General features: G+C 38.9%; 1 protein-coding gene across 1 annotated transcript; it reads left to right on the top strand.

Moving 5' to 3' along the window:
• The first annotated feature begins 231 nt into the window (after nucleotides 1–231).
• On the top strand, nucleotides 232–10,767 carry LOC135986982 (uncharacterized protein C12orf50 homolog). The gene is made up of 10 exons (XM_065631622.1): nucleotides 232–282; nucleotides 1,188–1,311; nucleotides 3,478–3,648; nucleotides 4,760–4,837; nucleotides 4,959–5,072; nucleotides 5,587–5,706; nucleotides 6,897–7,004; nucleotides 9,304–9,507; nucleotides 10,280–10,369; nucleotides 10,658–10,767. The coding sequence occupies exons 1-10, from the start codon at nucleotides 232–234 to the stop codon at nucleotides 10,765–10,767; spliced, it is 1,170 nt and encodes a 389-aa protein (XP_065487694.1).
• The last annotated feature ends 1,397 nt before the right edge of the window (nucleotides 10,768–12,164 follow it).

Below are 12,164 nucleotides of genomic sequence, written 5' to 3' on the forward strand. Positions count from 1 at the left end.
TTCGGCAAGGCTGCAGAAGGCACCAGCTCCTTCACTCAAGTGCCTTTTGCTGTCACTTGGTGTTTTCTTTTGTGACAGAAGCAGATCTGAGGTTGTGAAGGCCCAGTTTTTAGAAGGAAACTGCTGCTTTCAAGGAAATCACATCGTTTTGCCTCAGTATTCATAGTTTCAATGTTTGCGTGTATGTTCTGCTGGTACTAAGAGCGTGGAGGAGAAGCGCAAGGGGTGAAAATGACCGCAGTTGGGAATGACTGCTATTTCCACCGTTCCCCCTACGCACAGGTAAATGCTGTAGATTGTAGAGTGCTTTGGATCCTTGGTTTCTTGATACAGCCTTGTTGGCAGGGAGGTCTGTTATGTAAACAGAGAAGCTGATATTTCACTCTGGCTGGGTCATGGCCACATCGGTAGAGGAAATATCGGACTTTTGGAAGTGGTGAGAAAAGGCAATGATCAAGTGAACCATGGACAATTTCTCATGTGAACTGCGCTCAGATACTCAAGGAACATATAAAAGTCACGCGTGAAGATCACTCATCTTTCGTATTGAATCAGGATTATGTTGATTATGAATACATATGCCACGTTTATAATTTCTGCTTATAGTGCCTATCTGAAGTACTGCAAAAGCAGTTATTGAAAAGTAAGTCCTGCAATATGTGTTTGTCCTTCAAATGAATATTTAAATTCCACCTCTTGAAAATCCCGGGTTGGGTGTTGGGCTCTCCGTTATTGCATCCATTTCCACAATGGGGATTTAGGCATTTGCCTGGGAGCTGGGCTTGGGCTCCAGACCTCAGCGTGTCTCAGGAGATGGCCCAATTGTACTGACTACAGTCCGAACGTGACGTGTTTTGGAGATGCCGCTCTTAGACCCAGCTGTTAATGTCTGGATCTGGGTGAAACTTACCTTCAAATGTACAAACAGCTGGGAGATGGTGTGAGCAGTGCAATGTATGTTCACTCAGAACATCAATTCCCAAACTTTTAGTTTTTAGTTTTTGCTGGGAATCTTTCTGGGTTTGATTTCCTACTCCTTATTTCCCAAGGACCCATGTCTATTAATGGTAAGAGAGTCTAGTGTAGGATTTGCACTCATATGTTCACAGCAGTAGACCGTGTACCAATCCATTTAGTCCATTTTTATTTTTCTGCTTACAATATAGGAGAACTCTTTTCTCCTGCAGCAGAAGTACGGCCACATCGCCTGTTTCTGGGAAAAACAGCCCTCAGGCTGTGTGAGGATCAGTTGTGCCTTCCATCATAGCAAACCTCGAAATATAAATGGACTTTTTTTGCCGCCTAGTAACAGTGAGTAAAAATATTTTCTCTACTATTTGTTCATTAGAGTAAGTACATACACAAGAATGTCCCTGCAGTGCTCAGTAATCTCTAGGAAGGTTCAAAATGTACCATGCAAATCAATGGGGTAGGATCTGCTACCGCAGTGAGTTCAAGGCAAAGAAAGGAATTGTATTGGCATTTGAATAGAGTTGCCAAATGACTTTTTTAGCTGTCCTGTTACGGATCTTCGTATTGCAGGAAAGATGACGTCACAAGTGGTGATTTAGGTTGCTAGGATCCACAGAGTAGAAATGTTGCAGTAATCATTTGCAAGGTTACATAATATCTGAAAATCAAATTATTTTTGGAAAATAAAAAAGCACTATTACAAGTTGGTTTTTTTTCCACATTCCTTTCAAAGAGGAGCTCTTGGCTACCAGGAGTCCTGTTAGACAGCTGGAACCTGTAACACGGAAAGTGTCTGGAGCAGGGAACCAAGACAGGTGTCAGAAATCAGGCAGAAGCTGGAGTGAGAGCAAGTCAGTGTGACTTGTCACAGATGTATGAGCAAGGGGACTAAAATGGAGATGTTCATGGGCCTGAGCTCCAGAGCTGGAGAAAGGTGTCATGAGAGAAGTCCAGAGAGACCTCTAGTCAGAAGCAAACACCTTGTGTTCCAGAAATTCCCGAGGGAAAGGTAGCGTGTCCTATGTGGGCGTGTTGAGCCAACCAACTCCAGAGGAGCATGGCAAGAACTTGAGTGCTCTTTCTGTGAGTGCACACACTGCTTTCTGTACCGTTCCCACATCCACAGCAGTGACCCCTGGCAGCTGGTCCTCTTGTAAATAAAATGTAGGCACATTTTGGGTGTGGTGTGAGTCAGAGAAGATGCCCAAGAGGCCCGATGGACATGGATAACCTCTAGAAGAGCAATGTACAACAAACAGAACGAGAAAATAGACCCAAACCTTTTTACTGAAAAATGCATACATTCAAAGGCCATGTGTCCCAGAATAGCATTGCAAACATTTTAACTGCATTTGTCCTTTTTAATACTTAGAAATCCTGTTAAACCAATTTAAGGTGGAGTTGGCTTACACTGTCCGGAGCTAATAATATGCTATTCTGGGCAGTGACAGAGTTAACTATCAAGTTAAAATTGTATCTTACATTTTCTTGCATGAGATACAACTGTTCTGATCTGCAGGAGTGTTACTAAAATAGGTTTATTATGATACGCAGGTAAGCAAGAGATGCTCAAGAATAAGAGCAACTGGAATAAAAGAAAACGCCTATGCTTCATGCTATTTATTTAGAATTGGAAAACATAACCAACCTTAGTATTTTTAATATAATGCACAAAACCCTGATTGTATCTACAAGTGCAGATTGGTCAGTTTGAACAATGTGAAGAGATTCACCGTTTTTCATCATTTTTATTTTCAGTCAGTTGCATTTCCTGGCTCTCTGAAAATGGTATCCCAGTTTTGGTGTACATTCCTAAAGAAAAGAATGCCTTGTCTGATTTTCCTTTATTTAAGTGTAAATTATTTTCATGAACTTAATAATCTTTCTCAAAATATACATTTTGTACTTCGTAAAGAGAGTTGTGATTCTGAAAATTTGGACAGAAAAAATGTGTCTGCAAGCTAGAAATGGGTGATCCAGTGCTTAGCACTACTAAATTCTCCATAGGAGGATGCCATGGGGGGTGATACAGGTCTGCCTGTAATTCAGCATATTTAAAATATTTTCACAGCTGGGGTCCAAAACTCATGTACTCATTTCAGCACAGGTACAACTACTTCCATGTTTCCCTATGTTGTAAATATCCTGAAACAGATTGGAAGAAAGAAGGATACTGACTGAAATAAGTGTCTCCACCAGCTGGAAGAGATATCCAGCCTTTTCTAAACATCATCGAATGATCAAAATGTTCCTTGTTTCAAAAGGCTTTATTCCACAGTGCTTTATCTGTCCATTCAGAGGAGTTAGTACCCACATTTTTTCATACTTTCTGTTGTTGCAAGATGCTCTTTTGCCAAGCTCCACGGAATAGTTTTCCCAAAAGTCCTAATCTGCCTATTTAATGATCCCCTCAACATGATAAAGATTTCAAAACTATACCTGCATGTCTGAACCTGGATTTGATATTCTAGTTCCCTCCTAATAAAATAATGTTCTTTTCTGCAGATGTGCCATTGCAAGAGGGTGGCCAAGAAAGCATTCTGCATGCAGCCCATCATCAAGAATCACTCCGAAATCAAGAGAGTATTTTCCTACCAGTTCATGCTCCACTGATTATAAGCCTCAACAATGATGAAGATGAAGAGGACGATGAAGAGGATGATGAGAAAGAGAACGGTAAACAGATTTTTCTGTCTTTTACAAAGAAGTAGAATAGGATCTTTTTCTACACTTCACAACTGCTTTGTTATAATAACCGTTACCTATTTAGAAAAGAGTTGTTGACAAGTTTTGAAAATAGTTTCCAGCTAATCCCAAAATGTTGGAAGTGGTGGTCACCAGATGTGAGGCAACACTTTCTAACTCCTGTGAAATGCATACCTGTATATTTCAATAGCATTATCATCCACATACCTCTTTTTTATTAAATAAAGTTTAAAATGTGATCCACAACTCAGATGATGTGATCCACAATTCAGATGGCCATCAAATACTCTTCAAACTTTCTCTAAATTTGGGGACACAATTCGCTAGATTAACTGAATGCCTATGCATTTTTATATATTTTTTTGTTTTGGTTTTGTGCTTTTTAAATGTAGCTAAATGGTTGACTGTGTCTCACTTAGAGATGAGAGACTCCTGGGAAAGAATGAATTGCACATTCCCAGAGAGTGAGAGAACGACCTGCTCTCACGCGGGCACTCTGCATACTACTGTGGCAATTCTCATTCAGCCCCAAGCTGCTTTTCACTTTCCCCCCTGCCCTTCAGCTTGGCTGGTGGGGCTGCCTGTTAGTGCTTCCTAACTCCGTTTCAGCAGGAGTGAGCCCCATGAATTCAAACCAAATAAAAGCTGGGGCTTTGCTGATCTCAGTAGCCTTAACTGAGACAGATAAGGAGCCCTCACTTCGCCATCTCTGCCAGCGGATGTTCCAGGACAGGCACTGTGGGCAGAGGTTTTGTGACAAGCATTCCCTGGTGACATGTTTAATCAGAAGATTTCCTTTTCGTTGTAAGTGAAGGATTATGTTGAACATGAGCACTGAAGATGGTTTTGAATAGTTTTAAATCCACAAATATTAGCTTATTACTATGTGTTGTAACTGCAATTCCATTGCTTTTGGAAATACGTAATATCAAGGAATCATTTTTCTGTCCAGAAGGAGAGCTTACATTCAGAAAAAAACCCGCTGTGACCAAAATGAAATTCATGATGGTACATGATTATTAGGAATTGTTGAAGGTCTTTGTATAGATACCTAGTAATATTTTAAAACCATTTCCTACAGATGTTTCTAATTGGGTGGCTAAGACTGCTGCAGAAATTGAAGAGGAAAGAGCCATAAAGGAAATATGCTATAAATCTGGTAAATATGAAATCAGTCACTCTTTCCTAAACAGCAATGAAGACAATATAGTAAGCCTTTTAATTTTTTTTTTCTTTTTTTTTTTTTTTTAAATTTTGTTTTCCTTTTTGGCTATGTTTAGGAGAGTATTACAGGATCCAGTACCCTCACGAACACCAATCAGCAGAAACTGTGTCTTCACCTCGGGAAAAGGAAATACTACTCTTGGAAGCTATGGAGCGAGACTTACAGAAAGGCAAGTACTATTAATATTCTCAGACAATATTTACCATTAATATTTACCATTTATTTTTCCCCACATATATATACATACATAGTGTCACAGGCATGGTGACTACCTGTATTGATTGTGGATGCAAAAGGTAGAAATGGGCTCTAAACCTTACATGTACTATGTGGAGATACACAACCATTCCATAAATTGGATCAGATAGGATTCATAAATACCATTCATGGAAAGTGAGAAGCTAAAGAATGAGCAGGTAATTTGTAGCTGGTTCTTTACTTTGGAGCCATAGTTTAACATGTATATTATAGATTTGTCTTAGAGACCATGAGAATTCTACATCAGTTACAGTAGACAGGATCCAAACATCCAAGAAAATAGAAAGAAGAATATAAAAGGAGAGGTTAAAGGAGATTGCACTAAACTAATCACTATCTCACAGAGGTGGGAGGAAGAGAATGGCAGTGCCATTCCCTGTGCTTACACACAAGCAGCTCACACATCCTTTCTGTTGCCTTTCCAGGTGATGGTAATACAATTCCTACAACATTTAATAATACAAAAAGAGAAGGAGAGAGCTGGGGAAGGAGAATACCAACCGAGCGTGTTCCCAGAAGAGATCGTCAGTCCTTTGAAAATGGAGGTAATGTACTTTAGCATCAACTTCTCATTGATTAACGTCTTATGGTAAATAGCTGAATATACACACATTAAACTTTACCATTTCATATTTGAGTTATTCTTTGTTCTTTTTGTTCTAGAGACTCTTTCTCATGCTCCACCATTAATTATAAAATATGAGGATTCTGTTTGTTTTAGGATTATGCCTGAAAAAAATTCCTCTATGCTGATTGCAATTTATGTTTTCCTGTTTAATTTTGGGAAAGAAATGGTTCTGTGGAGTTAGAAACAGATAGGTCTATAGTATAATACCCTTAGTCATTAGGTACGTTGATATCGGAGATGAATCTATTATAGGAAGTTTGAATCTCCCGCCATTCATTGGTTTTTCTGCAACGCTGTTTGTCACCATGTCAGCAATGCCCGTTCAGCTGTTAAAATTATTTGTGGGCCCTTGCTGTGAATTGTATCACTGAAGTGTCTGAGGATTCAAATAATCCTTTTGTAAACTGAAGTTATGTTTTATGCCACGTTGGTTTAGTTGTTCAGTTTGCAGGACAACATGTAGCTGAACTGATACAACTGAGACAGAGGCAAAGCATCCCTCATGTGCAAGGGGCGAGAAATAATCAGCGGCAGAGAGGAACATATTAAGGGTTGTGGTTTTGTTGCTGAGTTCTCTTGTAACGACAGGCAGCTCAGGCTCAGTTGTCACCCTGTGCTTTGGAGCCTGTTTCCCTTGGCTTCCCACTTTGACTTTGGAAAAGGGTTTATTCCCCCTGTGACACCACAGAAATTACATACAACTTTTCACTCTCAGTTCTTACAAATGTCTATGTGGATTAAAGCCAATGTTTTTCATTTTATACTGTAAACCCTAAATACAGTATTCATGAACATGTTCTAATTCATCATGAGAACCAGAACCAGTCAAAGGAATTGTATGAGTTCAAAGTACTGATGCTCTTTGTGTTTATAGTCAACTTTGGAGTTTGCTTTTGTCACAATTTCCTGTGCCAGAGGAAACATAGCCACTTCTGCTTTCCTTTTGAGGAATGATACTTTCAGAATAATTAACATGTAAAAGCATGTTCCACCCAAGAAGACCTGTGTATGAAGTGGGAGATTAGGTTTTCAAATCACCATATTGTATTTGGAGAAAATCTTGTGTGTTTTTTAAGAAAGCAAATATGTGTTATTTTAATCCCTCAGAAACAAACCACAGCGATCTGGTAAATAAGCATCACTCCAAAGAAATAAAGAAGAATAAATGGACTTCTGAGGAGCCAAGAAATTCACCTCATACAGTAGCAGGAAAAGGTATTTTGAGAAAACAGTTGGCTTATTCATTTTCATTTACTAAACTGTTAGATGATCCAGCACTACCTACCTAATTTCTGTTCTTAGTGTCAAATAAGGACAATCCACATTCAGATAGGACTCTCCACAAAGAACATTGTTTTAATCTTGTCTTCCAGCCTCCAGGCTCCTGCAATATGTCAAAATTTGAGTAACTGCACAACATTATAAAGTTTGCTTTTTCATTTTTAGGATTTCACACTTCACACCCCAAAGGAAAACCAAGTTACCAACCAAGGAGTCAAAGTAAGGATGATGAAACTGCTTCTTATGTTCCTCGTGGGAGAGCAGCTGGAAGAAAAACATATTGTGATTCTTCAGAACCTCGAAGATCAGCATATGTATTCTACCGCACTGTTGACGTCACTCAAGAACCAAAGTTCAACGGATCTACAGGTGGGCTCCTGCTTACACAGGATTCTTAAAATACCTCAAATGTGCCTGTCTGTATTATGCTCATTTCTTTTTTGTCCCGGCAGGTTCATGTGAAGTCATTTATGCCCAAATATGGGCAAGAGTAAATTTAATCCAGCATGATTTTCATAAGGAGAGTGCAGCAGTATCCACAGACAGAAATCTAAAGCTTTATTAAGCTTTATAATTAGTCAGACAGTATATTCATGACCAATAATTTAGTCACCTTCATAGCAGGAATTCATTTATTTCCCCAGAAAGAGGAATTATCACAATGTTCTGCACAAATATATTGATCCCCTCTTTTGACAGTATTTTTAATGTGATGTATTCTTTAGAAATATTTAGTAAATCTCAGAATAGTCCACCTTTATCTTCCCAGTTTACTCTAACTATTGGTAGGTGTAGTTCTGCAATAGAATTTCAGTTTCCTTTAGGAAATTCTTCCTGTTCAACATCTCTCCTCCCAGCAAGGGATGAAGGAATGACCTTGCTTTGCATGGTATTTTTCCACAACTGGGATTTCACTGGTGTTTTGATTGTGATGGTTTGTTTTGGCTTCATACCACCCCATAAACTGAAGCAGAAGTACAGAATTTCTTCTGCATTCTGGCCTGAACTGAGAGGAAGCAAAAGTGCTCATTTTTGTGAGCAGGAGAAAAGGAATAAGAGGCAAAGCCACATCTTCCTGCAGAGCAGTAGGGGCCAGGTGAAGAGCCCTGTGGGTACCTTATACTGACACTTGCCTCTTGAAGTTCTGTTTGCAGTTTGAGGTGGCCTTACCTATGCAACCAGTGCCATTACAGTTTTAGCCTCATCGTTTGTAGTGCTTTGTGATGTTCACAAACTGCCCATGTCCAGCATGTGTCTAAATGCTACAGACAAAAGAAATCATTCCTAGTTCAGCCCAAAGGTCTCCTTCAGAGTACATCAGTCTTCGTGGGCTCAAGCATGGATGTTCCAGAGGTCCACATACCACCTGTGCAGTACAGAGAAAGGACGGATCTGGGCAGGTAGTCAGCACTTAGAGGACAGTAGTGGATGAGGGGATTGTGTTCACAGCTGCACTCCAGACAGTCTGAAAATAGAGATACATTCAGAGAAAAGGATAGAGATGTTTTCCCAAAGCAATTCTTCCATTGAGTTCTCTGAGATTTTAGGTACTATGATGACATGCATCTTGAAAACACCATAAATTTGATCAGATAGGATTCATAAATATCATTAATGAAAAGTAAGAAGCTAAAGAACGAGCAGGTAATTTGTAGCTGGTTCTTTCCTTTGGAGCCATAGTAATCTTTAACCTGATAACCTTAAACCTGAGACCATCAGAGTTATACGTCAGGTGCTCAAGTTACACTAGACAGGATCTAAACAACTAACAAAAGAGAAAGAAGAATATAAAACGAGAGGTTAAGGGACATTATACATATCACTATCTCACAGAGGTGGGAGGAAGAGAATGACAGTGCCACTCCCTGTGCTTACACACAAGCAGCTCACACATTCTTTCTGTTGCCTTTCCAGGTGATGGTAATATTCCTGCAACACTCAACAATACAAAGAGAGAAGGAGAGAGTTCAGGAAGGAGACTTCCAATGGAGCGTATTCCCAGAAGAAACTGTCGATCCTTTGAAAATGGAGGTAATATACTTTAGCATCAGCTTCTGATTGCTGGACACCTTGTTGTAAATAAAATAACTGAATAGATTTGAATTGGACTGTCCACAAAAAACTTTTTTTTTTTTTTGTTAATCTTGTTTTCAGCCTCCAGGACCTTGTAATATGTCAAATTCTGAGTAACAGCACAACATTTCTGTATTTCTGTTTGCTTTTTCACTTTTAGGAATTCACACTTCAGATCCCAACATAAAACCAAGTTACCAACAAAGGCGTAAGAATAAGGATGATGAAACTGCTTCTTCTGTTCCTTACGTGAGAGCTTCTGGCAGAAAGACTGATTTTGATTCTTCAGAACCTCGAAGATCAGCATATGTTTTCTACCGCACTGTGAATGCCACCCAAGAACCGAAGTTCAATGGATCTACAGGTGGGTTTGATTGTGATAGATTTATTATTATTTTCAATATTTAGTATTATTTTTCATCTTGGAAAATCATGGAGTTTGGTCATATTGAAACTTCTGATATCTATTTAGTGTAATTTTTTGTGATTGTTATTATTATTATATTTTTTATGTTGGACAGGGGACTGAATTCATTCTCTTTCCATTCACTCAGGGTGATATTTTAATTCATGTTTTTTCCATCTTTCTACTGTCCTCTTGAAAGGATGTACTATGTCATAAATATGACAAGAGTCTACAGGTGGGATTCAGAGTCCTGTATCTTTCTTTTTGGCAATCTGTTTCAGATGTAACCATAATTTTACATCTCTCACTTTATTTTTAACTATCTAATCTGTCACTTCATGTAGAAATTTAGTGGTAAATAATTTCAATAATCATAAGTTAAGAAAGTTATTTACTCTTGCCAGTTTCAGTCATCTTGCTTAAGCTGGGTTGAATCTCCATCTTGAGATGCCACCCTATCTCGAATTTTCAATAAAAGGAAGCTCCTTAAGAGAGATTATCCTCTGTTAACATGAATACAGTTTAGTTAAATGAATCTCAACAGCCATGCCTCATCTTGGCATTAATACTTGTGTGTGTTTGGTTTGGGTTTGTTTGTTTGTCTTTGTTTGTTTTCTTTTCATATTTGTTTTTATAAATGTGGACAAATTGGTATAGAGAATACAGAGAAAACATTCTTAATTTGTGTCATAACAACAACCATTACCATTGTTGCCAATTTTCTTTTCAGCAGTACCTGAGCCATATGGTCGAAAATACTCCAAACCAAAGAATCAGCTTGACACAAATAGAAGACTTTCAACCCAAACGGAAAACTATGGTAATGCTTACGTGTTGTGTATAAACTGAAAATCGTAGCATTATTTTGCAATTAATGATTTGAATTAATGTAATTAAGATGGAATTAATAGAAAACAAGAGAATTAATAATATTTTCAGCCAAATTTCACAGAAAGCAGTCATGAGGCAGCTTACGCTGATGCACAATCAACTGCCCAGCACAAAAACATCCCATTGCCTTATGTCTAGCGCATGCATAAGCAGGGATAGAAGAGGAGACTGGATTATGGATTTCTTTAACTGAAAAGCAATTGATGCCTTTGGGAAGATTTTGAACACAGGAATATTGACGTTGTTCAAGTCACGGGTGTCCGTGGCAGAATCGCCTTGTTTGGAAGATCCCGTGAGCCTGAGGAAACGCTGCAAGATTACACATGATCTTTAAAGTACTGGAGAGAAAGTCTGTATTTAACACTGGCTTGTATTTCAGAGATGACGTATGATTCACCTGATGCTTTCATTGATACTTCAGCTGACGTAATATTTAATTCACATATCAGAGTGAGAGAGTCTTTCCTGAAATTGTAGCTGAAACTAAGAAACAATGTGTATGTTTCTTCTACAGACAAATGTACTTCAGGATTTTACAATGCACCAACTTGGAGGAAAAGAAATCCACATGAAAATACATACTCTAAGTTTAAAACAACCATTCAGGTAACTCTTTGATAAATATGTTTACAATTAATTCTTTTTTTGTAAAAGCAACATCTCTCCTCACCTAGAAAATGTAAAACTGCTCTTAAAGCTTTTGCAGCCAAAACCCACAAGATTCTAAGCAATGCTGAATCGTCTGAATGACCAGGGAGTAGTTCTGTTTGTTTGCAGATATGTAATTTTGACTGTAAAACTAACCCAGGATTTCTAATGTTTTACAATATTACTGATATGAAAGCAAAACACGTACCTGCCTTCAAAGTGAGGAGCTACAACAAGTGGGTTTTGGCTCGTAGCGCTGGACAAAGCACAGCACAGACCACAGGAGTGTGATCTGTTTGTCTGTTTGATTGCTCGTGAAGCATCTGCAACAGCTAAACGATGATCAGCCGAGCTCCAAATTCATAAAAGGACTCAGACTACAAAACATTCATCAGATACCCTAAGGACTATTAATACATTTTACAGCTGTCTTGAAAGCAGAGATTAGAACCTCTATCTCATGTCCCTTGTAGGAATGGCCAGAGCGTTAGTCTGCAGTCTGTGCTTCATTGTGACGTTTCCTTTTTATCTCCCATCTCTGTGTTCCCCACAGATGTTACAAGGACTTTACTCTGCAGTTGCACAGTTTGAAATGTGGACTAGCAGTGTCCTTCTAGTTCTTGCAAGCTTAGCCTTCTAGCTTTTACTGAAAGTTCTTCCCTGAAAGGGAAAAGAGGTTAAGTTTGAGTGCTGTTGAGCACTGCCCTTTCTTGGGTGAATCATTTTACTGGTACTCTGTTTTATACCAGATGGTCAGTAACACTTTTTTTGGATGGTTGCATTAGTTTTTGGACAGTATGAGCTTGCTCCAGGAGATCAGTCCAAAGTGGCTGGCTCAGAAAAGTGCAACTTAGTGACTTTGTGTTTCAAAGCCCTCTAGGTGACCCAGCTGTCAGTATGAGTTTACCCAGGGCAGTTCCATATTCAGTATTAGGCCTTCTGCTTCCAGTCTGAGATACAAATTCTGTTGAGGCACTGTATAGATACAAACAACCTAAGACCACCTTGTGAAATCCCTCCACCAGGCTTGCTGCTTTATTTGGGTTCTTTGTGGAAGTACCATATCTGCTTGGGAA

The sequence above is a fragment of the Caloenas nicobarica genome, chromosome 1, assembly GCF_036013445.1.
Source record: "Caloenas nicobarica isolate bCalNic1 chromosome 1, bCalNic1.hap1, whole genome shotgun sequence".
In the NCBI taxonomy this organism is placed as follows: domain Eukaryota; kingdom Metazoa; phylum Chordata; class Aves; order Columbiformes; family Columbidae; genus Caloenas; species Caloenas nicobarica.